This window comes from Marmota flaviventris, chromosome 4 (assembly GCF_047511675.1).
Source record: "Marmota flaviventris isolate mMarFla1 chromosome 4, mMarFla1.hap1, whole genome shotgun sequence".
In the NCBI taxonomy this organism is placed as follows: domain Eukaryota; kingdom Metazoa; phylum Chordata; class Mammalia; order Rodentia; family Sciuridae; genus Marmota; species Marmota flaviventris.
In genome coordinates this window covers 166,802,996-166,830,324 of record NC_092501.1, presented here as the reverse complement: position 1 = coordinate 166,830,324, position 27,329 = coordinate 166,802,996, and the positions used below count along the sequence as shown (strand labels likewise).

The following is a 27,329-nucleotide window of genomic DNA, read 5'->3' as shown; positions in this document are numbered from 1 at the left end:
TCTCTAGTGGGTTCTCTGGGTTAGGATTGTGGTGTGCAGTGTACAAACAGGCTTGACGGGCGGGGCCTCAACGGGCCAGGATCCCCAGGGCAGGCTCTGTAGCTACCTGTGTGGCTCAGGATTGATGAGGATCAGTAGGTCTACCTGATGCTATCTCTGTCCTTCCACAAAGTCCTGCTTGTTCTCAGGTCTTGGATGCCCTTGGGGACTTGCCTGGACGTCCTTTTGTCTGAGGAGAGGGCCCCAGAGTCAAAGTTCACTTGAAGTCCTCCTAGACCTCCTGCAGGCGGGGTGATCAGAGTGTCTGCCTGAGGCTTTTTTTTCTTTAATATTTTTAAGTTGTAGATGGACAGAATACCTTTCTTTTATTTGTTTTTTATGTGGTGCTGGGGATTGAACCCAGTCCCTCACGCTTGCTAGACAAGCGCTCTAGCACTGAGCCACAGCCCGGGCCCATGCCCTGAGGCTTCAGTGCCACAGCTAGCTGCCCAGTGGCCCCCTGAAGCCTGGGGATGGACTGCTGCAATGCTCCTGGATGTGGGTGCCCCTTGTCCTGGTAACCCTGGCCGGCCAGTGCAGAAAGGTGCCAGGCTCTCTCACTAGGCTGAGAGAGGTGGGAGGAGGAAGGCTCCTCAAGGACACTGTTGGCTCCCCTGTTTCCTGGTCCACAGGGGAGTGGGAGGGGACCTCCAGCTCTGCTTGCTGTGGCTGCTGGCCACCCTCAGGCCTTGGGCGGGGGCCTAATATCTTTCCTCCCCACTCTTCCTGGAGGGCAGCTGCTCTTATCTGACTCCCTGGGGACCAGTTTACTTGCACTGTGGTCACATCTGGCTCTGAACTCCGTGGAGGGTAGGCCCTCACTCTCTGGTTTAAGTGCAAGGCGTCCTGGGGCCTGATTCCCAGCCGGTGTGGGAGCCATGGGCCAGGGCTGCTCTCCAAGGGCACAGAGGGATCCTGTGGGACTCCCCACACCCTCAGCAAGGGGCAGGAATTACAAAAGAGCGGCCCCAGGGGTGCCTGACCTGCAGAGCAGTGGCCCTAGGGGTGCCCTGACCTGCAGCCAGAATGGAGCTGCCCCCCCCCCCCCCAAGCATGAAGGCCAGAGTTGGGCTGGGTAGCCGAGGGAGGAGGGAGGAGAGGTGAGTCAGGAGGTGTCAGACCAGGAGCAGGGAGGGCATCTTACTTTTGCTTGGGTGGGCTACAGACCCATGTGTGGCTTGGGAGGAAGGAAAGCTCGGCAGAGGGAGAGGCCTGAGGCCCTGGTGGAGCCCTTCAGCTCTGCTGGCTGGGCCATAGCTCTATTGCATGTAGGTGAGGACGACTGCAGACTCCAGTCTGCTCCCCCGCTCCCCAGACCTCAGGCCTCACTGGTCTGAGCTGTCACTTCAAGAGGGTCCCCCCCCCCCAGAACTAGCAAATGGCACAGCTGGTAAACAGGGGTTTGAGACTATGCTGGTGAGCACTGAATTTCCAGCCGTCTTCCAGGGCCTGGAGAAGGCTGAGGGGGACACAGGTTGTTCCCCATGTAGGGGCCTGTCCACTTCTACAGACGTTTTTCCACGTCCCCTGCCAGGAGTTCTCAGGAAACATTCTGGAACAACTAAGTGCCCACTTAGTTCTCAGAGGCCCAGCAACCGCAGCGCAGAGCTGTGGTGCCTTTCTTTCCTACCATCCAGCGAACGCCCTGTTTCCAGCAGGGATTTCCTCCAGGGTGGGCGGCCTCTTCGGGGTGGGGGGTTCTGGACACGGACCCCGTCGCAGGACGTTGGAGAGAAGATGCCTTCTTAATTGCTTGGCTGCCCACTGCTGACCCCATTTAAAGTACCCTTGGCATGGGGAGGAGGCCGAGGCTGCAGAAGTACCCTTTACCTCGCCATGTGGCCACAGCGAACTAAAAACCGACGGCCGAGGGCCAGCAACGGAGAGCCACACGTGGTTCTCACGCCGAAACGCTGAAATCCCAGGATGCTATGGCGGCGACGGGACCATAGGAGGCGGCCGACCGGGGTGGCGCGGTCCCCTAGCGGGAGGTGGCACCTAAGAGATCGCAGGGCACCGAATTCCCACCCGCACGAGGCGCTGCCCTGGACGCGCTGGCGCTCCTTCCACGGTCCAGCTTCTAGTCCCGCTTTGCGGCTACCCGGGGCTGCAGTGCTGCGCCTACCCCCCTCACTCACACCCGGGAGGAGACCCTGGGCTGCACCCAGGGCGGGACCCACCGGGACCCGCCCCCTCGCTGGCTCAGGGCTCCCGGTCCCCTAACCCCGGGTTTGAGGAGGCCGAACGGGACCTCGGTGGGCGCGGGATGCAGGCCTCCAACTTGTATATTCTCGGACCCGAAACGGAGGGGAGCTGACGGAAAATGGGATCTGCGCTTTTCTCCACAAGAGAACAACACAGGGGCCGCACGGCTGAAGTCTAGGGCGCGCGCACGAAGCCCAGCTGGATTCCTAGTGGACTCACAGCCCCTCATCTTTGCGCACGGCGGAGAGGTCTGGGTAGTTGGAGGAGCAGGTGCACCCGGCCCGCCGCGCCCTCCGCCCGCGGGCTCCCCGCCCACCGCCAGCCCCGGCCCGGCCCCTCCTCCCCTCCCCCGCCGGCCCCTCCTCCCCTCCCCCCGCCGGCCCCTCCTCCCCTCCCCCCGCCGGCCCCTCCCTCCCCCGCCGGCCCCTCCCCCGGCGCTCCGCGGTCGCCTGGGCCCCGCCCCGCCGGAAGGACAAGCGCGCCCCGGGGCTGGCGGCGCGCGAGGCTGGGGCTCAGCCCTGGGTTGGGCTCTGCCCGGGATTGGAGTCCGCGCTCTTGTGGGGTCGGCGGTCCGCCCCCATGGAGCCCGCCGAGCGCTTGCAGGCGGCGCGGGCCCGGGTGCCCAGGTGGGTGGCGAAGGCCGAGTCCGAGCCCCGGGGGCTCCTGCGGGGGCGCCGCGCTGCGGGTGGCCAGGGAGGATCCCGGACAGTGGGGACTGGAGGCGAGGGTCGGGAGCGACGGGGAGTCCTGCAGTGAGGCGGGATCGGGGAGGGAGGAGGCCCGGCAGGGACTCGGGGTGTCAGGGAGGGAGGAGCCTTAGGCAGAGAGGGGGTCTGCGGGGTGCAGGGTCCCGCGAAGGCGCGACGGGAGGGACGCGGGTCCGCGGGGTGCAGGTCCGGGAGGGTCCGGCCGGGGAGGGGGTTGCGAAAGGAGGAGGGGCCGGCGGGAGGCCGGCGGGGGGTCGCGTCCTGCACACAGCCTTCTCCAGCGGGCGAGCAAACTTGGATTGGAAAACAGAATTTCCTTTGTGTCTAGGGTCGATCCGTATGGGTTTGAGAGGCCCGCAGACTTTGATTACGCAGCTTACGAAGAATTCTTTTCCACGTACCTGGTGATACTCACCAAGAGAGCCATAAAGTGGTCCAGACTTCTGAAGGGCGGCGGCGCCGTCCGGAGAAGCGCCACAGGTGAGGGAGCCCGAGGACTGCACCACCCACCCCTTCGCGACGGGCGAAGTCCAGCTCCTTCCCCCAGGCGCTGGCGGGGAGGCTGCTTCTCCAGACGCAGCACCCGGAAACAAAGCCCGTCTTCTACCTTCAAAATCAGATGGGGCAGGCTCTCCTTTGCCCCTTCTTCACGGAGAAAGTGGGAGTTGAGGGAGTGGGCCCTGTCCAGACCCCCGTGTTTTCCCCGGTCACTGTCCAAGCCACAGGTGTTATTTATGTGCTGATCTTTTGTTTCCTTGCTGAGAGTCTGCGCGTCCTGCAAAGTGGCTTGACCAGGATGGTGACTTCAGTATTTGTTAAGTGGGCAAGGCAGTGTTGGCCTGCAAGAGGCCACATACAGACCTCCAGTGCACCACCAGGGCAGTGCCTCCCAAGCCGGGCCAGTGAGGGCTAGGCTTCAAGGGACAGAGCTGGATGAGCCAGATGGTAGAGGTGTGAGGGAGAGTAGACATGAAGCAGAGGACCCTGTACTGGCCTGAGGGCCTAGGGTGCTGCGTGGACAGTGAGCAGACAGAAGCACCTGACTCTTTTTTAAAAATCTTTTTTTTAGTTGTAATTGTACACAGTACCTTTATTTTATTTATTTTTATGTGGTCCTGAGGATCCAACCCAGCGCCTTGCTCCGGCTAGGCTCTACGGCTCAGCCCCAGCCCTGCCCCAGCCCCAGCCCCACACCTGACTCTTGAAGGGTTTTAAAGATGTCAGCAGAGTGTTCCTAGGCTGTGCTGGGTTGAGGGACAGAGGACTGGGGTGGGGAAGCTGGTCCCTGCTCAGCCCCTGGGCTTCTTGCCCCTGCCTCCCTCCAAGGCTGTTGCTGGGAGGGTGGGTGAGAGGGTGGGTAAAGGCTCCCAGTGTAGCATACAAGGCAGAGCCCAAGGGACTGCAGGGGTGGCTCGCCTTGGCTTTACAGCCCTGAAGTCAGGGTCCTGGGTGTCCCACAGGTACCCTGCTGTCCCTTCCTGTCACCTGTTTGTCCATGCTCCAGCAAACACGTACCTTTACTTTTCTTCTTTTGGGCTTATTCTTAAAAGTTGTCTTTTAACTTAAGATGTCACATGTTGGTATGCATATCGTGTTTGCACTGTACGTGATAGGTACAGGTACAGTGTGTGTGTGTCTGTGTGTGTGTGTGTACATATATACTTGAAAACATGCAAGATTACGCACAAGGGAAACATTCCGGTCACACTAAGGGTTGGAAAATGAAGTTGTTTATTGCCTGCTCTAGGCCCCAGCCTCTCATACAAGTGACCACTAGGGACTGTCCAGGTGTCCCCCAAGAGCAGAGGTGCCAGCACACAGGCTCACAACTAATGGCATGGGCTCTGCACCACAGGGGCCCAGTGGGAAGAGTCCCTGAGGGATGTGTCTCCTGTGAGACCAGGGCACGTTCCTTCTGTCTGGCTTTGTTGTTGATCCCATGCTGCTTCCCTTCTGTGAGTGGTGGGAGCCATGTTCCGCTCACCTCCGTCTCCCCATGATGGGGGTCTAGCTGGAGCAGGAGTAGAAGGCATCTGGGAAGCAGTCTGCATGCAGAATATAAAATGCTCCCAGGCTCTCGCTCTAGTCCAGCGGTTTTGCTTTGCTTTGCTTCTTTTGAGCACTATCTTAATTCTTTTTAAAAATTTGACTTAGTTTTTATTGAAGTAGCCTTTTCCTGCTCACATTTCTTTAGTAATGCAAAGAGACTGTGATTATGGTAATGAGCACAATCACTGTCAAAGGACTGTGGGGAGATCATTGTGCCACTCAGGGATGCTCAGCCTGAGGACTGGGAGCCACCAGCATCAGCCTGAGGTTCTGCTCAGTCTGGTAGGGGTGAGGGGGTCTGCACCCTGTGTGTCCTTGCTGGCACAAGGTGTGGTTTCTGGGTCCCTTACTGTGGACACAAGGCCCTTAGTACAGGCAAAACTCCAGGTGGACTGTGAGGTCTGAAATAGGAGAAGATACAGGCTTTCCTGCCAGATGCTCTGGGTGGGTGCAGTTGGGTGGCAGTGTGCTCAGCTTCAGGCCCCTGGGTCACCAGGCGCCCCTCCAGTGTGACGTCGCACTCACTGGGTGTTTGTCATGTTGTGGAGGCATGTCGCCCACCTTTTGTGTGTCCAGTAGCACAGTTACCTACAAATGTTGGCATTCAGTGTGTCTTAAGACACACTTACTCTGCTCAGTGCCCTGTTTGTGGGTACAGGGCACACGTTATTTTTCTGTTGTAAGTGTCTGCCAGCAGCCCTATAGCCTGTCGCTCCTGTAGCCTAGAAAGACTGACCTCGGCACACAAGGTTCTGCTCTCCTGTTTCATTTCCTGTCTGGGTGTGAAAAGGACTTCTTTCAGATCTCCTTCTGAGTTGCTTAAGATGTTAACACATCTAAACGAAAATTAAATTACAGTAACATTTTCAAAGACAAATGCCAAAATATGTGACTTTTCTTCCTTTGTCAGGGCAGACAGATGGAAGCTAATTCTCTGGGTACATCTGTGCGCAGGCCCTGCCCTTGGGAGAGGGTCAGTCTGGGAGGACAAGAAACCATTCCATTCCCTGCTAAAGAAACAGTGTAGGTTCAGATAGCAAACTTGTCAAAAAGTAGCAAAAGCTTTTGTTCTGTGTAACCTGCAAGTGTGGCTGCCATTGCCAGATCCAGCCAGGCCTCGGGCACCCTTGTCCTTACCCTGACACCAGGTCGTGCTCCGTCTCTCTGTGTATTTGAGACTGAGCTCCCCAGGTGTGCAGTTTATGGTCAGCAGAGCAGTCGTCTCCGGCTTGTTTGTCCGGGGGAGAGAACCCAGGAGCATCTTCCCAGGAAGCCACATCCTGGCACTTTATAATTTTTGAGACAGGATCTCTCTGAGCCGCCCAGGTTGGCCTCAGACTTGTAGTGCCCCTGCCTCAGCCTTCCCAGTCACTGGGATCACAGACGTGCATCCCTGTGCCCAGGCAGAGCAGGTGTCTGAAGTCGAAGTTGGTGTGTGTAACCATTTTGCCCTTTCATTCAAAACAAAACAAAACTTTATATTGCCAAATTATTTTTTAAATTTACAGGAAAACATTTTTACCTGTGTGTATTTCTGTGAGTTTAGACATAGTCTTCACCACAGTGAAGATTCAAAACAGTTCTATCTCCTTCAGAAATTCCGCTTCTTGCCAAGTGTGCTGGTGCAAGCCTGTCATCCCACAGAGGGCTGAGGCAGGGGGATCATGAATTCAAAGCCAGCCTCAGCAACTTGGCAAGACCCTGTCTCAAAATAAAAAATAAAATGGGCTACAAATGTGGTTCAGTGACTGGGCACCCATGGGTCCGATCCCTGGTACTGGGGTGTGGGTTTCACCCTGCCATCAGCTCCCCCACTGGCAGCTGCCCATCCGCTCTCTGTTGTAAGGGGCGGAGCTTTCCAAGCGCATTTGGACACCATGCATCGGACTCCTGGGACCCTCTTGTGTACTTGGTGGCTCACTCCCGCCCGTTGCTGAGAGTGACGCACTTTCTGGATCTCTCTAGCCATCAGTTGATATTTGGGACGTGCCCAGTCGACCCTGTAAACAGGCAGGTGCTTCTGTGTGAACTTAGCTCTTTCCTCTCTCTTGGAAAACAACCTAGGACTGGAATTGCCGGGTCATGTCAAAGTTTGATTAGTAAGAAATTGCATTTCCTAGCAGATGCAGGGTTTTAGGTCCAGTGCCCGCTCCCCACACACAAAAAAGGAAAAATAAGTTGCAGATTCTTTTTCTAAACGACTGTTCAATTTTGCATTTCTCCCAAAACTGTATGAACACTCAAGTGGCTACGCTTTCTTGTTACAATTTTATTTTTTTTAATCCATTCTTTCTTTTGGACAGATTATTCTTTTTTTAATGTTTATTTTTTAGTTGTAGTTGAACACAATACCTTTACTTTATTTATTTTATTTATTTATTTTTATGTGGTGCTGAGGATCAAACCCAGCGCCTCGCACGTACTAGGTGAGCACTCTACCGCTGAGCTATAACCACAGCCGCTGGACAGATTATTCTATGTGCAACTTTGTCAAAAGACACTCGATTCTGTCTGTGTGAATCCCTCTCTGGTTCTTTCCTGTGTCCATTAATCCACTTGCGTGGCCTTTCACCAACACCACATTGTTGTCACTGTAGTTATCAGTCTGCCAGTCCATGAGTGGGGCGTTTGTCTGCGTTTGCTTGGGTCTTTTGATTCCTTCTGCAGTGTTCAGCATTCAGACCCTGCAGGTGCTTCGTTTGGTTTAGACCCTTTTCTGTTACTGTTTGGTGTTATTGTAAATGACACCTTTAAATTTTTTGCTTCCTGGTTGTTCGCAGTTGGTTTGTGGAGACACCCCTGGTTTGCACGTGTCCTTTCCTTGTGGCGATTAATTTCCTCTGGTTAGAACAGTCCTTGCCGGTGTTGGGACTGACCCCTCTTGATGCTGGCCTGCAAAGAGTGACTAAATACGTTCAGAGCACTCTGGTCACTGTGCCCTCTGAGGGGTTCTGAGACCCACAGCCCAGTTTCAGTACAAATCTACTAATTTGGAGGGAAGGTCAGGTCAAATTATTAGTGTCTGCTTGAATTTTAAATGGGACCAAGCTCCTGCTCTCCGTGTTCACAAACACAGTGATTAGACAAGCTGGCTGGGATGATCTTGTTAGAGCAGGATCCTTAAGGACACTTCTAAACTGCAAAGAGGATCTCCCAGGTTCTTTGGTTCTTGTGGATGGTGCTTGGTCTGTCCTGCCCTGCCTGGGCCTTCCTGGCCACCCACAGCTCTTGTCAGAAGTGGCTGAGCATTCCAGCCTGACTGGGAGGCCCAGTGGGCAGTGGGTGAGGCTTGTCCTCCTGGTGCCTGTATCAAGGTGCCCAGGCCCAGATGTTCATAACTGTGGGTCCCTGAAACTTGTGTTAACAATGTTTGTTACTCATGGATTTCCTGTTGGAGCCTGTGAGGTCCTTCCTAGGGCTTATGATACCTTGTGAAATTTCACTAACTGCACGAATTTTTACTTCTTTTCTTCCCGTTCAGCCAGCTGTTACTATAGCAAGACCTGAGGTCTCTCTTGGCTCACAGCTTTGGAGGCCGCCCTTGTGGGTGGTTGGCCCTGCTGTTCTGAGCCTTGGTGAGGCTGTGCATAACAGCACGAGCATAGGGCTGAGCAGAACTGCTCATCCCAAGGCCAAGAAGCAGAAGAGCAAGAGGACGAGGGGGCCGGGGGCCAGGGTCCCACAGTCCCTGTCGGGCAGAGCTCCCATTGACCCAGGGACCTCTCTGGGCCCCACTCTTAGAGGTTGCACCCTCCCAGAAGTGCCACCTGGGACCAGGCCTTGGCCATATGGCCTTGGAGGACGTCTGACGTGCAAACCTTGGCATTTCCTACAGTGTGGCTACTTCAGAATGGTGTATTCATAATGTAATGGCAGAGGAACACAGCAAAGCCTTGAAAGCTCACTGTTTTGCAGGCTGATGTCATAAAGGCGCAGGGGACACCTGGTCTAATTTGATTGGCCTGTCAGTCTCACTTGGCATCAGTTATCTGAAGGGGTCTTTGAGTCTGGTCCTCTGTTTCTATGGTCATTAGAAGATTACTAATTACTGGCTGGGGATGTGACTTAGTGGTGAGACTCATGCGTAAAACAGGGTTTGATTGCCAGCACCATAAAAAAAATTACTTTTTCTTTTATTTATTTTCAATGAAAATAAAACCACAAGTTGTAGGGCTCAATATACAGGTTAACTTCAGAACCAGGACTGACCACTAGCACCACCTCCCAAGCGCCCCCAGGTCCGTGTGTGCTCACCTCAGCCCTACTGGCTCCGCCCTTCAGCCATAGTCCACGTGGGTGCTGTGCTCCTGACTGGGCCCACTGTTACTCACCGCCAGGTCGGTGTCAGCACCTGAACCTGGTACATGGGGTCCTGTGAGGGCTGCACTGCCTGAAGTTGTGCTTTGGCCCCTGCCAGTCTGCCTATAGCTCCCAGGAACAGCAGAGGGTCAACACCTGCCCCTGCCCTCTTCTGCAGAGGGCCATCTCCACCTGGCCTGGTGCCCACTCAGCACATGGTCGGCCACTGAGCTGTGCCCTTCTCTCCATGTGGCTCTGTATCAGCTCAGGCTCAGCACAGAGGCACAGGGCTGCTGGGGTGAGTCTCCCAGGGCAGGAGCCCGAGGCAGAGCCTGGAGTCTGGCAGAGTCCACAGGGCAGGCAGAAGGGGAGGACCTGGGAGGAGCCTGAAGCCCAGGCCTGTCTCCTCAGGTGCCTGGCAGGGCAGAAGATGAGCAGCGGTGACTGTACCGCCTCTCGTGCTGCTCTGTGGGGAGAGGAGTCTGTCTTGGAGAATTTACAGAGTGTATGTGTGGCTTGGGGGGAGGCTTGACGTCTGGGCCTTCCGCCCGCGTTGTTTAGGGAGGGCAGGCGTGGGAGGCCTGCAGCCACAGGGGCACACTCAGCCCCTCCTGGTTCTGACTTGTGGGCGCTATCTGTCCTTTTGGTTCCAGTGAAACGCTACGTCCGGAAAGGAATCCCGCTGGAACACCGGGCCCGTGTCTGGATGGCAGTGAGTGGAGCCCAGGCCCAGATGGACCAGAACCCTGGCTACTACCACCGACTGCTCCAGGGAGAGCGAAGTTCCTGCCTGGAGGAGGCCATCAGGACAGGTGGGAGCCAGGGCCTGCACGTGGCGGGGTGGTGGACCAGGCAGCTCGGGCAGCAGAAGTGCTGCCCTGTGCACAGCCCTGAGGCCTGTGGAGAAAGCTGTTGTCAAAGACGCATCAGCTCGTTTAGATTTGAAATCACATTTTGGAGGAAAAATAAACTGAAGCATTCATGGGAGGGACAGTGTTTTTAATCCATCCAGAAAGTATTGGAGTGCCTGTTGGCTCACGAGCTCTTCACCCCTCTCAGGGGACGGCGGCAGCCAGCAGCACTGGGCACAGAGTGACAGTGCTGTGCCCAGGAACCAGTCACCAGCAACTCTCAGCTTCTTGCCTCAGGGCCCTTAGTGAGCCCTGAGCTCACTGAACTCTCAGAAGCTCAAAGTGCTGGAAGAGTTCTGACCCAAGTTGAACAGGAGCTGTTTCGGAAATAGATGTCCTCTCCAATTTTAACACCTTTTGAGAAATGTAGGTGTGAACGCGACACAGTTTTTTAAATGAACCCGTTTATGTTGAAGCACAAGAGGTTGAGGGAGGGGGGTGGCCCTGACGTGTGCAGGGCTTCGTGCTGCGGCCCTCCTGGGTTCAGTGTCCTCAGGCTCCAGCTGTGGGAGCGGGGAGGGCTGGGGGGTTGGGAGCCAGAGGCTGCATCCTGGTCACAGAACAGAAGCCCAGCCCAGGGTCCTCACGCGGCAGGGCAGAGGTGCAGATGGCGGTGGGGACAGGGAGCTCATGGAAGCCGTGCGTAGCAGAGCACATGGAATCCTGCTGTTTGTTGGAAAAGTGATTTTAAAGGTTCTGTTGAGCGTGGTTTTGGATCAGTCTTTTTGTCTTATCGTAGTAAAGGTAAAACATAAAAGTTACCATTTTATTTTGCCAAACTGAAACTGTCCTCATTGGGCACTAACCTGCCTCGCTGCCCTGTGGCCCCCCCAGGCCCCCTCTGATGTCTCTGCCTGGCTGCCTGAGGGTCCTCACAGGAGGAATCCCCGCACCTATCCTCCTCTGAGCAGCGGCCTCGAGGTTCCTTGGGGCTGCAGAGGGTCAGGACCCTTCCTTTTAAGGCTGCAGTGTCCTGGGACGTGGGCACCACCTTTAGTTCACCCTTCGGACTCCATGGACACTGGGTGGCTCCACCACCTGGCTCTCTGCTGGAGTCGCTGCCTCTGGCCCTTGGCTGTGGGCCCAGAAGTAGGCCTGCTCGGTGGTGGTGGCAGGTGGTGGTGGCAGGTGGTGGCCTGGTGTCTAACTTGGAGGCATCTGGATGAACCGTTTTACAGGGATCGTAAGGGGGTGTTGGGTGCTCAGGGCGCCTGTGAGCCGTGGCCGCACCTGCACCCGTCCACATCAGCCTTTTCCTTTCCTATAGAACGATGAGAGCAAGGAGAAGCTTCTCCCGGCCAGGGTACCACACAGGAGCATTCACAGCTGTCTCTAGTCTGAAATAGTAAGAGCACCGTCTTTTCCCTTGATTCGTTTATTTGAATGTTGACGATTCCAGAAAGAGGTCTATCTGGGGCCTGGGTGGGGATTGGGCAGGGGTGTGGGCCCTAAGACAGGAAGAGGCCCGCAGGGAGGCCCCTCATACAGAAGCCGGCAGTGCCAGTTGATCTAGTGCTCGGGACTCAGTTTGTCCCTTTATTTCTGAGGGAGTCTCTTGTCCCACTCGCTGTGTGCTTGGTGTTCAGAACTGGGAAGCTCAGCGTGTCTGTTCATTTCTGGTTGAGTCTCCTCTCCTTCGCTGTGTGCCTGGTCTTCAGAACTGGGAAGCTGCCCAGAGCTCAGTGTGTCGTTTCCACTGGTCACCCTGGCGCGGGGAGGGCTCTTCCTGGGGGGAGCTGGGACTCAGGTGAGGTGGGCTGTGCTGGTGGGGCCAGTGTGGAAATGGACCAGTGAGGGCTGTGGCTCTGGATAGCTGCTGTGCCATCTCTGATCCCAAGAGAAAGGACAGTTAGAACTTGTTGCCTGTGTCCCCAGATTCCAAGAAAGCCCCCCTTCTTCCCGACACAGAGTGCCGCTGACCTTTCCCAGGTTGACTCAAGAGGCCACCAGGGCCAGACCAACCCTGAGGTCCTGCACAGAATCCCACGGCACTGGGGTGCACACAGAGGCTTGAGTGCTGACCTCTTTGGTGAATTTCCGTGCAGACCTGAACCGGACCTTCCCGGACAATGTGCGCTTCCGGAAGACGGCCGAGCCCTGCCTGCAGAAGACCTTGTACAACGTGCTGCTGGCGTATGGGATGCACAACCAAGGCGTGGGCTACTGCCAGGTGAGCCTTCAGGCCTTCACACCAACACAGGGTCGCTGGGGGAGCCCTGGGCCTCTGCGTGTGCTGCTGGCACAGGGAGCTTGCTCCGGCTGCAGCCAGGCCACCTCCAGGGTTCCCAGGAGAGCACTCAGGCCAGGTACCCGAGGGCCAGCCTGGTGCCGCCGTCATGGGTCGCCAGCTGTAGCCCAGGTCTGCCACAGAGTGGGAAGCAGCTTTTCCTGAGCTGGAGGTTGCGAGCTTCACATGGCCCTCCTGCTCCCTGTAGCTGAGGTTGGCACCAGGTTTCCGGAGAGGATGATGACTGTGTCCTGAGCTTGGGTGATTTTGGTCCTCTTATCCTGGGCGATAGCTCCAGAAGCCCATGGTCAGTGCCAGGGAGCCCAGAGGGCATGGTTTAGGGAACAGGTGTGAACAGATGTCTGCCCAGAGCAGGTCTGGCAGCTTCGGTCCCCACCTGGAGAGCCCTCACATCATTCTCTGGCTGAGCAAGTGGGTTTCAGGGTGAGAGGGTGGCTGTGTGGGCAGGGAGAGGAGCAGAGGAGGCAGAGGACTGGATGGCCTGCTGCTCGTTTCTGGCCGGATGCCGTTGGGCCAGGCTTGTAGGTCGCACTGCTGGACGCTGGTGTTGCATGCGTGCAGCTGAGGCAGGATGTCCCTCCATCCTTGGCTTGTTGCTGTTGCCACCCTCTGTCAGGGAACCAGACTGTGGCCCAAAGGAGCTGAAGCAAAATGTCTTTATATTGTTCTACTTTCTGTTCTTTTGGCTTTTAAGAACAGTTTTACTTTCAAACACAAACACAGTTTTGATGTTGGCATGACAGTGGAGCTCTGCTGCTTGGACCCCACACACTGCGCATTCTCCGAGTTGGCCAACTGAGGCCCTGACAGGCACACACCACGTGGCTGAGACGCAAGTCCATGCTCCTGCATTTCTGGGGCCTGGAAGTCTGAGGTCAGGGCGGTGGGCTGGGTGCCCGGCCCCAGGCTGTGAGCAGGGTCTGTCCCAGCCTCCCCCAGCCTCTGTGGTCGCTGCCGACTGTGGCGTCCCTGGGCTTGTGGATGCCACACTCTGATCTCTGGCGCATGGTCCCAGGGCATTCTGCCTGCTTGGTGTCTGTGCCTATGGTCCCGTTCTGTAAGGGTCTTCACCCCAGTAGACCCTCACTTATATTAGCAGCAACTGCTGGCACCTCCCCAAGGCACAGGGTGGGTCTCAGCCTGGGAATCCGAGGTGGCTGCCCATGCGCATTGCCTGTGTCAGCATGGTCCACCGCTGTGGCTGTCCCCAGACCCAGTGCACGTTGTCCCTGGGCTCTCGGCAGCAGCGCATGCCAGCCCCTGCCTTCACAGTCTTGATGCCACGGTCTCTGTGTTTAGTTTTTAGTTCTGCTGTGCAACTGAGGTGCAGATCTGAGGGTGTGAGAGCCATGTGTGTGCAGCCGGCGTCTGCTCCTGCAAACCCTCGGTGGCACATGCAGGCCAGGCTTGGTGCCACCACAGCGTGCTGCTGCAGCCTCACCTGCATTGCTTCACACTCACCTACTCCTGGTGGAAGTGAGCTGCGCACTCAGCCCCCAGGAGTGGAGCCCTTCCCAGAGGGCCACAGGCCTGAGGTTTCTGGAAAGTGGTAGGACTCTCCCAGGAGGGTCTCCACCCAGTTCTCTCAGCCACCCTGATGGCCCCGGTGGCAGGCCGTGACCCTCACTTTGTGTAATCACAGCCCTAGGTGTAGAGTCACCTTGGGGGAGAGATCCAGGCCAAGCAAGTGGTCAGATAGCCTTCTGGGAACCAGGGGTGGTGGGCTGACCCATGCAGCCCTCAGAGGGTGGTCTTCAGTGCTCCTCGCATTGCTCAGGGGTTTTAACTGTTAACTTTTTCTTATTTTTATGGAGGTTCAATGAACACAGTACTACTGGCAGACCTTTAGTTTCTCTAAGATTCCACCAAAAGATTGTTCCAGGCTCATTCAAGTTTTAGGGAAGGGAAGAGAACTGGGGACCTAGTAGCCGCCCAACTAGTACCCAATTGTAAGGCAGTTGAAGAGTCAGTGAGACCAGTTGTGGTGGTCCATGCCTGTAATTCCAGTGACTTGGGAGGCTGGGGCAGGAGGATTGCAGGTTTAAGGCCAGCCTGGGCAACTCAGCAAGACCGTCTCAAAATAAAAAGTAAAAAGCTTGGGCTGCAGCTCGGTGGTGGAAGGCCCCTGGGTTCAATCCCTGGTACCACCAAAAAACAAAACAGAATGTAAAAACCTCAGTGTGAGTTTTGCTTCTCCTTTTTCTGATTTTAGGGAATGAACTTCATAGCAGGATATCTGATTCTCATAACGAAGAATGAGGAAGAGTCTTTTTGGCTCTTGGACGCTCTTGTTGGAAGGATACTGCCTGGTATGTTGGAGCCCCTGCTACGCCTTCCTACCCTGCCTCTGGGTTAGCCAGGCCAGCTGGCTGACCCTCCAGCTCTAGTGGAGGCACAGCCGTCCTCCTCAAGCTCCCAACATGGGCGTGGGCACCACTAGGTGTGGGGGGTGGTCTGCTGCACAGCATGGGTTTGGCTTTGACCATGCGTTCAGCTCTGCTCTTCCTCTGTTGGCCCTTCCCTAGGGAGTGGGGGACTTGTGGAGTCTGAGGATCACGCAGTCTGCCAGGGGCTGGCCTGGCTGCCCATGTATTGGTCATTAGGTTTGTGAGTTCTCATCAGCACAATAGCAATCTCTTCTTACTACTTTTGGGGAAAATCACTCTTAAATCCGTATGCTTTTTAACTTCCTGACAAGTAAGAACAGCTACCAGCTTTAACAAAGCGTAGTGCAGACTGCATAGTGTGAGGTCACTTTGGGTAGAGAGGAAGAGCCAGAGCTGTCCCCATGGAAGAGGACGTGGGGCAGCTGACTTCCTGTCCCACCCCAGTCTGACACAGGTGCTGGGAAGAGCACTCTGTGCCTGTCCCCAGGCAAGGGCATGAGATACGGATGCTCCACACATGTGTCCTCACTCCAGCCCAGGTCATTTGTGCCACCAGATAGCCAGACGGCCACAGCACCCCTTTCACAGAGGGTCTGCAGGCTTGGGGAGTGTGAGTGTGGGCCTGCTCGCAGGCTCGTGTGCCAGGTGAGGCAGTAGCACCTGGACCTCAGCCCGTGTGCCCCCTGGAAGGGCGCCTGGGCGCACCGTGGTGAAGAGAAGGCAGGCTGAGAGGTGATGCCTCCCTCACAGCAGCCAGGGCCAGGACAAAGGAGAGGGAACTGCAGCAGGTGCCGCTGCCTCCGGCCCTCGAGGGTGAGGCTGGTGTGCACCAGGTCAGCTCTGTCCTTCCCAATGGGCCTGGCATGGTCCAGGCCCTGTTCCGGGGTCTGGGAAGCACCAGTCCTGTCCTCAGACAGGTTCTGGACAGCAGCAGCACACCCTCTCATCCCAGTTGCTCAGATCAGCAGGAAACCATGTGGCACCAGCCCGTTGGAGCCCTTGGTGCCTCGCCCCCTCTCCAGGATGCCACTGCACAGAGCAGACTGTGGCTTCCCTGCAGCAAGAAGACTCCTTGTCTCCCAGAGGAGCCCTCTGTGGATCTGTGGCACTGCTGAGAGGGCAGGCTCTGGGATGAGCTGACGCCTGCATGTCCTGAACAGGAGAACATGTAGGTCAGAGGGGAGAAGGGCCAGGCTCCGGCTCCCCTCAGTGGGCAGCGGTGTCGAGCAGAGCTTCATCCCCACGTTGCTGCCTGCGTGGGTTCAGTTGAACCAAACTGCCACAGAACAGGTCTCGATTCAGACTCGGAACTCGGGTGAAACGTCAGCCAGTGAGAGGAGGTAGTCCTGCCACTGTGGAGTGCTCCAGGTAGCAGAGGCAGGGACACTGCACCTCCCAAGTCTTGTCCCGGGCAGCCTGTGTCCTGCTTTTCATCATCTCTTTTTTAATTATATGAGGGATATACATATAACATTTTCATTTGGAAAGTTAAAAAAAATCTAGTACCAATGATAGGATGACAGTGACAATCTTCCATGAATACATGCCATCTGTCTCCCTCAGAGGTGTTGAGAAAAACAGTCTAACAAAGTTGACTTGACGGACATGCCTAGTTTTCTCTACTGTCAAACCCTGAAGAAACAGATAATTCCTGTTTTATTTAATTATATTTTAAAATAAAGCTTAGCCGGGCACAGTAGCATGTATCTGTGGTCCCAGTTACTCGGTAGGCTAAGGCAGGAGGCTCGTTGGAGCCCATCTCAAAAAAATTGGTCTGGGGTGGATCTTGGCTGTTGAGTATGCTGGCCTGGCACACACAAGGCCCTGGGTGTGATTCCTGGCACCACAAAAACTTTTTCGAATAAAATCTTGCAGAAAATGGAAAATGACGATCCGCTCGTCAGCTCATGTTAGGAAGCCAGAACAGTGCGACGTCCTGCGCGTAGGCTCGTCTCCCTGAGGCACAGGGGCACGTCCCTGGTAACACACTCAGGGATTGAGCAACTGGAATCTAGAAATGGTTGTGAAGTGAGTTCTTTCTTTTTGTTGTTGTCGAAAGTCATTTTATCCCAGGAATGCCAGAATGACCTAATCATTTCAAAGAGTCCAGGGCAAGACAGGCCAAGAAAAGCTTAAAGAAGGAAACTGGCGGTTGATTGATGCTCAAGGTATGTGGAGTTAGTTTGTCTACGGGTGGAACAGAACTGAGAAGCCCAAGCCAACTGGTCTGTGGCTGCATCTGCCATCCGTTGGAATGTCTTGTATAAGGCACATCAATTAATGGAGAAATAACTGTTTAAAACACTATTCTGTGACAGTTGACTGTCTACATGGAAGAAAGCAAAATTAGGTCCTTATTCGATTCCAGATGGTTCAGAATTTCACAGTTAAAAAGTCAGAGCTCTGAAGCTCAGAGAAGAAGAGCGGTTTGTGAGGCTGCAGTGAGATGAAATTCTGGAAGGCAACTCAAAAGCATGGAAGACACTGAGAATCTCAGTCACATGAAAATAAGCCAGTCTTGGAGACAGATGACAGAAGCAAGTGGCTGCTGGTTTGGAGAAGACATCTGGTCCATGCGATGAACCAAGGGCTGTGGATCTGGATTGTCTGAAGAATTCCTAAAGGTCTGGGAGAGGACAGCATCAGGGGAAGGAAATGGCCAACAGTTGATTCACAGACAGGCACCTGGATGGCCCACGGACTTAGGCAGAGGTGGTGCGGCCTTCAGCAGGCCAGTGCCAAGCAATGTCCCCAGCTGTGGAGCCACTGAAACCTGGCAGTAGTCATCTGCATCCCTGAGAACAGGTGTCAGTCAGTGCAATTCAAGAGGAGGACCGTGGAGAACAGAATGAGCAACCTGCACACCCCCTACCAGAGACTTCTGCACTGTGGCCAGTCCTTGGCCGCCCCTGACTGTACTCAGCCCAGGTTTTGGGCCAGAGCCCCTCTCATCCCAGTTGCTCAGATCAGCAGGAAACCATGTGGCACCAGCCCGTTGGAGCCCTTGGTGCCTCGCCCCCTCTCCAGGATGCCACTGCACAGAGCAGACTGTGGCTTCCCTGCAGCAAGAAGACTCCTTGTCTCCCAGAGGAGCCCTCTGTGGATCTGTGGCACTGCTGAGAGGGCAGGCTCTGGGATGAGCTGACGCCTGCATGTCCTGAAAGACTGGTGTGACCTGGTTTCCCCTGAAATGCAGGGGAACAGGTCCTTGATGACACACCTCAGCTCTGGCCAGCAGGAGGGCCAAGATGAGCACCAAGGCACACTCTGCAAGGCCACAGCTCCAGTCCAGGAGCAGAGGAGGGTTGGTGTGGGCTGGTGGTGCCCTGATGGTCTCAGCCAGGGCTGAGCAGGACTCCACACTCTTCTGGTGGGCTTCCCCCATGACTGCCCATCCCGAGCCTGGTGTTTCCTGGGGGAGTGCTGCCCTTGCTGTGTATGAGTTGGGCCTCCGTGTGGGCATCCAACTACAGACAAGCCCAGCTCCACCACGGAACAGTCAGGTAGCACAGACTCCGCTCCGACCTCTTCTCCCAGCATGCTGTCTCTGGCAGAGTAGAGGACCCAGCAGGGTGGCCAGCCAGGGCCTTCTAGTGGAGCCCAGCATGCCCGGGTGCCTCACCTCCCAAAGGAGGGTCTGGGACTTGATCTCCCTGCCAGGCAGAGGAGGGATATTACATGTTTTTTTTTTTTTTTTTCCCTTAGTTAAATTCTATAGTATTGTGCTCTAAAAAAAAATCAATCTATCATTTCTATGATAATAGGCTTAGGACTTGGCAAAAAATACAAAGAATAAAAATGTTTTATGTTTACTCATTTTCATAAGAGACAGGGTCTTATTATGTTGTGTTGGGACTGCAGGTGTGTGCCATCATGACTGGTTGAATCTCTTTTAAAATCTCTATTTTTATTGCTATCTAGTGAGCTACTTACATATTTGATTTTTTTTTTTTTTTTTAAATGTTTCAGTACCAAGGGTTGAACATAGGGGCACTGAAACACTAAACCCCTCATCCCTGGCCCTTTGTTATTTTTTATTTTTTGGTACTGGGGATTGAACTCAGGGTCACTCAACCACTGAGCCACATCCTTAGCAACCCCCCCGCCTCCTTTCTTTATGGTGCTGGGGATTGAACCCATGGCCTTGTGCATGTGAGGCAAGAACTCTACCAACTGAGCTAGATTCCCCAACCCCCAGCCCTGTTTTGTATTTTACTTAGAGACAGGGTCTCACTGAGTTGCTCAGTGCCTCACTGTTGCTGAGGCTGGCTTTGAGCTTGCTATCCTCCTGTCTCAACCTCCTGAGTCTCTGGGATTACAGGCGTGCGCCACTGCACCCAGCTTATTTTAAAAATTTTGACAGTCTTGCTGAGTTTCTTAGGGCCTTGCTTAGCTGCTAAGGCTGGCCTTGAATTTGGAATCCTCCTTCTTCAGCCTCCAGGGATGCTGAGTTACAGGTTTGCACCACTGTGCCCAACTGAGTTAGTTCTTTTTGAAGGCAGGAGAATAGCAAGTTTGAGGCCAGCCTCAGCAACTTGAACCCCATCTCAAAATAAAAAAAAAAAAATATTTAAAAAGGGCTGGGAATGTTGCTCAGTGGTAGAGTGCCATAGGGTTCAAACTACTACTACACAAAAACTAAGTAAACCTAAAAAAAAAAAAAATGCAATGTCCCCTCATCTTGGGGACAGGCCCCAAGACCCCTCCCCTATGCCTGGAACCATTGGTAGTACTGAGCCTGCTGTTTCACCTTACACACAGACCTGGGATGAAGTGTGTCAGTCGGGCAGAGGAGAGATTAGCAGTGACCCATGGCAAGGTGACTATAACTGTATACGGTGATAAAGGCTGGGTGAAGGAGGCCTCCCTCTATGCTCGCCTTTCTTGAGGCCATGAGGCCATGAGGCCACGGAGCAGGGTGATGAAGTGGCCCTGTGGCAGAGACTGGGAACCATGGCTGTTGCTATTGACGGTGCGGCTGAGGGTGGTCCTCCTCGGGGGAGAGGTCCCTGAGTGGGGAAGGGCAGCTGCTGGTCCTGTGGCCCTGTTGTGCCCTGGGTGGACACACTGTGCCCGCCTTCCCTTTGTCTTGGGCCATGCAGTGTGGTGTCCTTGTGGGCCATGTTTTGCATGCTTGGGCCAGAGACCTTAACGTTGACACTTAGGGTCAGGAGTGTGCTGTGTAGAAGGCCCTCGCCCCAGCGAAATGTCTTCAGGGCTCCGTTTCACTCCCTTCCTCCTCCATCCCTGGGAAGCAGCACAGTTTTGGGGGGAGGAAGGCTCCTGGGTCCTGCTCCTGAGGGGTGGGAGTGGGGGGCTGAGACCCCCTAGACTCAGCCCTGGGTCCTGGGGCGTCCGTGAATTGGGATGTGGCCGTGCACACTGGGTATCAGGTGAGGGTGAGTGGGGGTGCAGCCCTGGGCATCAGTTCTGGAGGACATCGATGCACTGATGGAAGGGCAAGGCGCCCCCCCGGGACAGAGGCCACATGCTTCCTATGCCCCAAGTGTGTCACAGCTGTACCTGGGCCACCCTCCATGACACAGTGTCCCCATCAGGTGCCCAACACTGCCTGTGCCCAAGGTCCATCTGGTGGGTGCAACTGGGTGCCAGTGTGGATTGCTCTGGAGTTGGGGTGAATTGCGTGGCCTGTTTCTGTGGCCCCAGTTTTATGCCCATTGGGTGGTTAGCAGCCCCAAGTGGCATCAGGTCTTAATGGTTCTGTCGTTTTCCTTTGGGGTTACTTGGGGTCGAGCTCAGCCACAGGTGGCTTAGCACAGAGGCCCGCCGCCTCTCCCCCTCCCACCTTCAGCAGGAGCCCGCGAGGTACCGCCGGGCCTGCTGTGGCCCTGTGGATGGGGAGGTTTGACCCACCTTTCATCCTCGTCTGAGAGCACAGCTGGAGCCCATGTGGGAGTGTGATGCCAGCCCTCATCGTGCTTCTCGTGGAACGCTGGCCGGAAGAGAGTCCAGCAACGGAGGACAGGTCACAGGCACTGGAGATGCTGTGCTGCTGTCTTTGTGGCCCCTCTCAGGTGTGACCTCAGCCTTGGGGCTCCAGGGCACTAGTACCTGGCCCAGCTGTGCCTGCTGGCCTCAGACCCTCATGGAACACCAGCACTACAGCCCTGCCAGCACCTTCCACACTCAGGGAAGGGAAGGCGCCATGAACTTACTTTAATCCTGCCCTTGGAGACCGCCATAGCCCTCAGCCCCATGAGGTCAGGGTATGAGTTTAGCGCCTCTATTTATGGAAGTTGTTCTCAGCCTCTCTGTCCTGGGACCAAGGTCGCACTGCACCTTGTAAATCGCCTCTTGCTTGTTGCTCTGCTCAGCTCAGCTCAGCTCCTTGCAGGGTCTGATGACGGATGTGGGGTTGCTGTGCCTCTCTTCCAGCTGAACAGCATGCTCTCGGTCACGAAGGCAAAGACAATAAACAGCTCACGCTTTGAAGAGATACGTGCAATATCAAGATAGGAAGGGGGTTCAGAAATCCCTGGCATTTCTTAAAATCTCCAGGTACTTTCATTTCAAACATCCTTGTTGTTTGCTTACTCTGAGAATCAGTCATGTGCCGGCGTCTGTAATGACTGTTTCAACCAAGACACCAAGTCCGCCCAGCCGCACCTCCTACCTGGTTAAGCAGCCACGTGGCAGGTGGCTAGAAGGCCTGCTGGGCATGCAGCATCTGCTGCGGCTTCTGCTGTGACAGTATGAGGATAGCCTACTGTGTTCTTTTTTTTCAGAGGGAGTACTGGGGATTGAGCTCAGGGGCACTGAGCACTGAGCCATATCCCGACCCTATTTTGTATTTTATTTAGACAGGGTCTGACTGCATTGCTTAGTGCCTTACTTTTGCTGAGGCTGGCTCCCGAGCTACTGGGATTACAGGCGTGTACCACCATGCCTGGCTACTGCATTCTTCTATATCACAAATTGAGCATTAAAACTTACTACAGTATGTCACATTGACTTTAAAAATCAAGTAGGAGGGGCTGGGGTTGTGGCTCAGTGGTGGAGCGCTCGCCTAGCATGCACGAGGCACTGGGTTCGATCCTCAGCTCCACATAAATGTAAAATAAAGGGGCTGGGAATGTGGCTCAAGTGGTAGCGCACTCGCCTGGCACGCATGCGGCCCGGGTTCGATCCTCAGCACCGCATACAAACAAAGATGTTGTGTCTGCCGAAAACTAAAAAAAAATATATTAAAATTCTCTCTCTCTCTCTCTCAAAAAAAAACAAAAAAACAATGGTTTCTTTAAAAAAAAGGTAAAATAAAGAATAAATATTAAAAAAAAAATCGAGTAGGAAACCCAGAAATTCTGTGGTAAGACAAATGTCCATTCAAAGGAAGATAGAATGCTATTTAGAAGTGTTGGAGTGTGAATTCTGTTTTTGTTGGGGTAAAACACAGACAGCATGAAATTCACGCTTAACCATTTCTGTGTTCGCCTTAGGAGCATTAGTGACACACTGAATTTGGGGGCCCCTGGGATTAAGGAGAACTTGCTCCTGCTAAGAGAGAGAAGTCCAAGGGCTGCAGCCCCCACCCTGACAGGCTCTAAAGCAGCCAGGTGTGGAGATGCCCGGCCCTGGCCTGTTTGGCACCGGCCTGTGGACTGCACGTTCCTGTCCATGGTCTCGCCTCTCCACCTGGTCTCCTTTAAAGTCCTGCTCACTTTCAGGTGTTTTGAAGACGGGACTTTTGAACCCATTAAGTTTCTTCTGTCTTCCTTCAAAGCCAGCTTTGAATAAAACCTTTTTTTCCTACCAAATTGACTATGAATATTTTGCAAGTAGCAGGGGCTGCAGTCTCACCTTCTGCCCCCATTGCTGTGCCTGTCACCTTGTGTCTGCATTAAGTGCTGACTCCCCTCCCCTCCACCCGCTCATCTGTCTCTGAGTGAGGACTTAGGGACCTCTTAGAAGAGGGGTCATAGGGCTAGGGTTGTGGCTGAGTGGTAGAGCGCTTGCCTGGCATGTGTGAGGCCCTGGGTTTAATTCTCAGCACCACATATAAATAAAATAAAGGTCCATCAACAACTAAAAAATATTAAAAAAAAAAAAAAAGGGGGGTCACATAGTGTGTGTCTTTCTTGGACAGGCTCATTTCACTGAGCACGGTGTCCTCAAGAACCGTGACCTGTTGTGGCCTGTGTCATAATCCCTCTCATTTTAAGTCTGGATAATGTTTCATCATATGGACATCTGTCCGTGTGTCTATTGATGCACACCCCTTAGCAGTTGTGAACAGCACAGATGTGAACACCTGGGTGTGCAAACATCTTTTTCAGTCTCTTCCTGCCTGAAGATTTTAACTAATGCCCAATGGGACCTGAGTGGGTGGCATCTGGCCCAGACCCCTGGTGCCCATGGCTGTCCCGGGGGCCTTGCTTTGGGAGTTGCTCACAGGTGCTCCTGGACTATGGTCCTTCCTCCTGGGAGAGCCCCGTCTCCACTCCCAGCTCAGAGGCAAGCGAGGCCTTGGGGGCACCAGTGGCTTGCCAAGTGTGCCTGAGTCTCTTGGTTTCCCTCCCCCTCTGGCAGATTACTACAGCCCTGCAATGCTGGGCCTGAAGACTGACCAGGAGGTCCTTGCGGAACTGGTGAGGCTGAAGATGCCCGCGGTGGCAGCCCTGATGGAGGGACATGGCGTGCTGTGGACCCTGGTGGTGTCCCGCTGGTTCATCTGCCTGTTTGTGGACATCCTGCCGGTGGAGGTGAGCACCTCCATGGGCCCCGAAGCATGTGGGCTGCTGCCTGAGTGACGTGGGTCTATGTCTCCACAGACAGTGCTGCGCATCTGGGACTGCTTATTCAACGAGGGCTCCAAGATCCTCTTCCGGGTGGCCCTGACTTTGATCAAGCAACACCAGACATTCATCCTGGAAGCCACAAGCGTTCCAGACATCTGCGACAGGTTCAAGCAGATCACCAGAGGGAGCTTTGTGACCGAGTGCCACACATTCATGCAGGTGAGTTTTGTAGGTGATGACCCATGGGGGCCCCCCCTGCCTGCCTGTGTGCCGGACCTGGGCTTCTACTGGGCCCCTCTCCCCGGGAGGACTATGCCCTCTTCCCGCTGTAGCCACCCTTCTCTCCTGTGGCCTGCCGAGGTGGGGGCATGATTCCCCTCTTACCCATCCATGTCCGAGGCTGCCTCTGACCACGTAGAGGGTCAGATCAGGGTTCCCTGGGTCAGAAGGGTGGGCACAAGAACATAGACCCGCTTACCGGTGCTTTGGTGTCCTGGGGGAGTGGCACCATGTTATCCAGGCTTGGCCTTACTATGTCCTCTCACTCTCCTGACCATCCTGCCTGCAGCAGGCCATTTCTTTTCAACCTTCATGCTTTTGACTTCACCCTTGGCCAGATGGGCTGCCCCTGTGTGTGGTGCCTGGAAGGGCAGCTCCCTGCCGAGTCCCAAGCCTGACTGTGCAGACAAACTCAAGTGGGGTCTGCACTGACAAGCGTTGGGGGGGGGGGGGTTGTGGGGGCTGGGCAAGGCTGTGAGCAGAGCCTCTCAGTGGGCATGACCCTGTCAGGACCAGACCAAAGGCAGAGCTTAAGGGGCCTGTTGTAACACCGTGACTTTTTATCTTGAGATACAGATTCAAAGGGAGTCCCGGAGGCACCTTGGGGTCCATCCCACCTAGCCTTGGTTAGGTACCAAGAGAGCTGGAGGCAGTTTTGGGAGCCCTGCAAGCTGGCTGTGGGACTGCCTTCTTTCAGAAAGAGCAGGCACATGTGGACAAAGTCTCCACTGGCTCTGCCTGCTCCCTTGTGGTGGGTGGTGCCAGTGAGCGGCCCGGCTGCAGGAGGTCGAGCCCTTTGATGTGGGCACAGCCGATGGCAGGTGGGCTCCTGCCCCCAGAGGCTCTGGCAGAGGCTGCACCTTCCTTCTCTGCTGTGTGGCCGAGTGTGGCCACCGCCTTGTGCAAGTGGTTCTGCTGGGACCAGACACACCCTCCATGCACAGGACCAAAGAGGAGACTGAGTGCTGTGAGGAGCAGCAACTCATGTGAACCCCTAACCTAGAGTTAACGCCACTGTGGCTAGCTCTGGTCACCAGGAACTAGTGCCTTTGGAGGGGCAGTGTTGGCCCTTGGAAGCTGCTGCTGGCTCAGGGCTCCTCCAGGAGATGTTCCAAGGGAAGCGCAAGCAAGCACAGGGCTATGGTCACTTTCATGGAGCACTGAGAACACCAGCCCTGGGGAAGCCGCAGTGCAGTCCATGGGCTTAGCCCAAGTCAGGGGCAGAGACTTGCAGAGAGAGATCCCAGAGCCTTCCCTCCAGGCTGACAGCAGCCTCAAGGACCTCACGGGCCTCACCCACCGAGTGCCCCAGGATGGTTCTCCTAGGTAGCTGCCAGCGGCCCCTCCTGTTCCAGAAGCAGCCTTTTGTTCCTGCTGCCCTGAGTGTTTTATAATCCACGTTGGAAAACACAATTTTTTTACACGACCAAATATTTCCACTGTGGGCTCTATGGGTTTTAGGGTCCAAATGTTCTTCCCATTGGTGAAAATAGGCTGTGGCCATGAATGGTTTGTGTTAGACGGCATCAGGCAACCTCAGGATCACTTCAGATTGTGATGCCAAGTTAGAAAGACCCACTCAGAAGTTTCTGGGTAAGAATGGTGCTGCCATGAGGAGGTAGGGTATCAGGGATGCCCAGGGCAGACAGGGCCAGCCTGGCAAGGGCCTGGGCAAACCCTGTGATGCTGTAGCCAGCAGAGCTCTGCCCCCTGCTCAGGACACAGTGTGGGGGCCTGAAGCGCCCTCAAGTCTCAGCTGTGTCCAGGGCATGACCAAGTCCCAGCCCCAAATGCCCCAGGACCAGGAAGCACTCACAGGGCTTCCATGCTGCCCAGGCAGGGCACATGGGGACATCTAGGGGCTGGTGGTCTTGGCTCTTCTCAGGGTTGCTGCAGTTTTCGAGTATGTGGAACCAGGGAGGACACCCCTTTGCCCCCCAACAGCCACAGTGCTGTGCACATGGAGCCAGGCCCTCGCCCAAGTCCCACCTCCACGTGTGCTAGCTCTGGCCACTGGGCTCCCAGCCCCCCTCACACCTTTGTGGTGTGCCGTGTCCCTTGCTGAGCACAGGGACCAGAGGGGTGTGTGTGGCCCAAGATGGCCAGTGTTGCATGCAGGTGACCCCTGGCTTCCAGGTGAACTGACAGCCCGGCCCTGCAGTGTCTACCAGGCTGACTACTCAGGCCCACTGTGAGCATGGCTGCCTAGGTGTTGGGGGTGGAGGGCAGGGGCTGTGGTCATTGTGGGCCTGGCCCCCACTAATTGGCCCTACAGGGAAGGCTCTGCCCTGTGAGGTAGCTCTGGTGAGCACTGGCAGGTGGCTTTGTCCTGGTGCCGTTCCAGATAAGGTGGGAATATATATTTTTGGCTGATTTGTTTTTAAATTATTTCTCTTCCAGAAAATATTCTCAGAGCCAGGGAGCTTGTCCATGACGACCATCACCAGGCTGCGTGAGAGCCACCGTGCTGCACTGCTGGCACAGGGCTGACAGGCTCCCTCTTCCCTGCCCCGCTGCCCGTGGGCCCATGACCATTCCTACTGCCCCCTTGTCAGGTTGTGAATGCCTGATGTCACTGCACTGCAGCGGTAGGTCTAGAGAGACCTCCGATCCTGTCACTCAGGCTGTGAGATCATAGATTCCAACAGCATTTATATTTAATAAAGTGTGAGCACTGAGTTTGTGGTGTCAGCTGGTCAGCGTTTCGGCGCTATCACTGAGGTCAGCCTAGTTACCGCTCTTGCCTGTGGGGGAGTGCTCACCTTGTGGCCCCTTAGGGTTGCAACCAACAAGCAGGGCTCTCCCAGCAGCACCCAGGAAGGCCACACCATCACTTGGAACCCCTCTGACTCCTCCAGGAGGCCAGGCTGACCTTCATGAGAGCCTGCATGCCAGCCTGGTCCTGTCTAGACTCATTCTGACCTTGAGAGGGGCTCCTCGCAGGGTGGGCAACACCACTCCACCTGGCCCACCTGACCGAGATGCACTGCTAGAGCAGCAGTTTGTGGGGGCCTCGGCTTGTCCCCATGTCTGCTTCTGCAGTCTGGGTGCCTGGTAGTGCGGGCCTGTGGAAGAACACCAGTCAGGAAGCCTGGGCTCTGGGCCACTTGCAGGCCATCCTTAAAGCCAACCCCCAAGGTCCCAGGATCCTCAGTGCCAGAGTTCTGCTTCAGAAAACAGAAGGCGAGCTTCTGTGCCCTGAGCTCTAGGTTCAGCAAGTGGTGGCTCCCACTGCACCTCATGGAGACCAGAGGAGGGGCTGGCTGCAGCATGGAGGACAGGGAAAGGCAGACTTCAGAGCCGAGTGTCTCTCCAGTCCCAGGCCTGCCTTCCCAGGTGCAGCAGCTCTCACATTCTTTGGCCTTTTATACCTCTCGTAAGCAGACAGGAAACTGGTGAGACCAGCACCCCACGGAACAGAGGGGCCAGACACCCAGTTGCCTGAGCAC

General features: G+C 55.3%; 1 protein-coding gene across 2 annotated transcripts; it reads left to right on the top strand.

Annotated features, from left to right (window-relative positions):
• The first annotated feature begins 824 nt into the window (after window positions 1-824).
• Window positions 825-26,558, top strand: Grtp1 (growth hormone regulated TBC protein 1). 2 transcript variants are annotated; one of them, XM_071611663.1, is made up of 8 exons: window positions 825-849; window positions 3,280-3,431; window positions 9,953-10,111; window positions 12,256-12,380; window positions 14,671-14,767; window positions 23,393-23,565; window positions 23,635-23,820; window positions 26,281-26,558. In XM_071611663.1, exons 3-8 carry the CDS (start codon window positions 10,006-10,008, stop codon window positions 26,368-26,370), a joined length of 777 nt encoding a protein of 258 aa, XP_071467764.1. In that variant the 5' UTR covers window positions 825-849; window positions 3,280-3,431; window positions 9,953-10,005; the 3' UTR covers window positions 26,371-26,558. The 2 variants fall into 2 exon arrangements, with proteins under 2 accessions (XP_071467764.1, XP_027794744.2); XM_027938943.2 differs by lacking the exon at window positions 825-849 and adding an exon at window positions 2,714-2,870.
• The last annotated feature ends 771 nt before the right edge of the window (window positions 26,559-27,329 follow it).

Coding starts and splice junctions, on each gene's coding strand:
- Grtp1 (XM_027938943.2), top strand. CDS start 2,824: ATGGAGCCCGCCGAGCGCTTGCAGGCGGCGCGGGCCCGGGTGCCCAG. Junction 2,871..3,279: donor GCGCGGGCCCGGGTGCCCAG/GTGGGTGGCGAA, acceptor CTTTGTGTCTAG/GGTCGATCCGTATGGGTTTG. Junction 23,566..23,634: donor TGGACATCCTGCCGGTGGAG/GTGAGCACCTCC, acceptor ATGTCTCCACAG/ACAGTGCTGCGCATCTGGGA.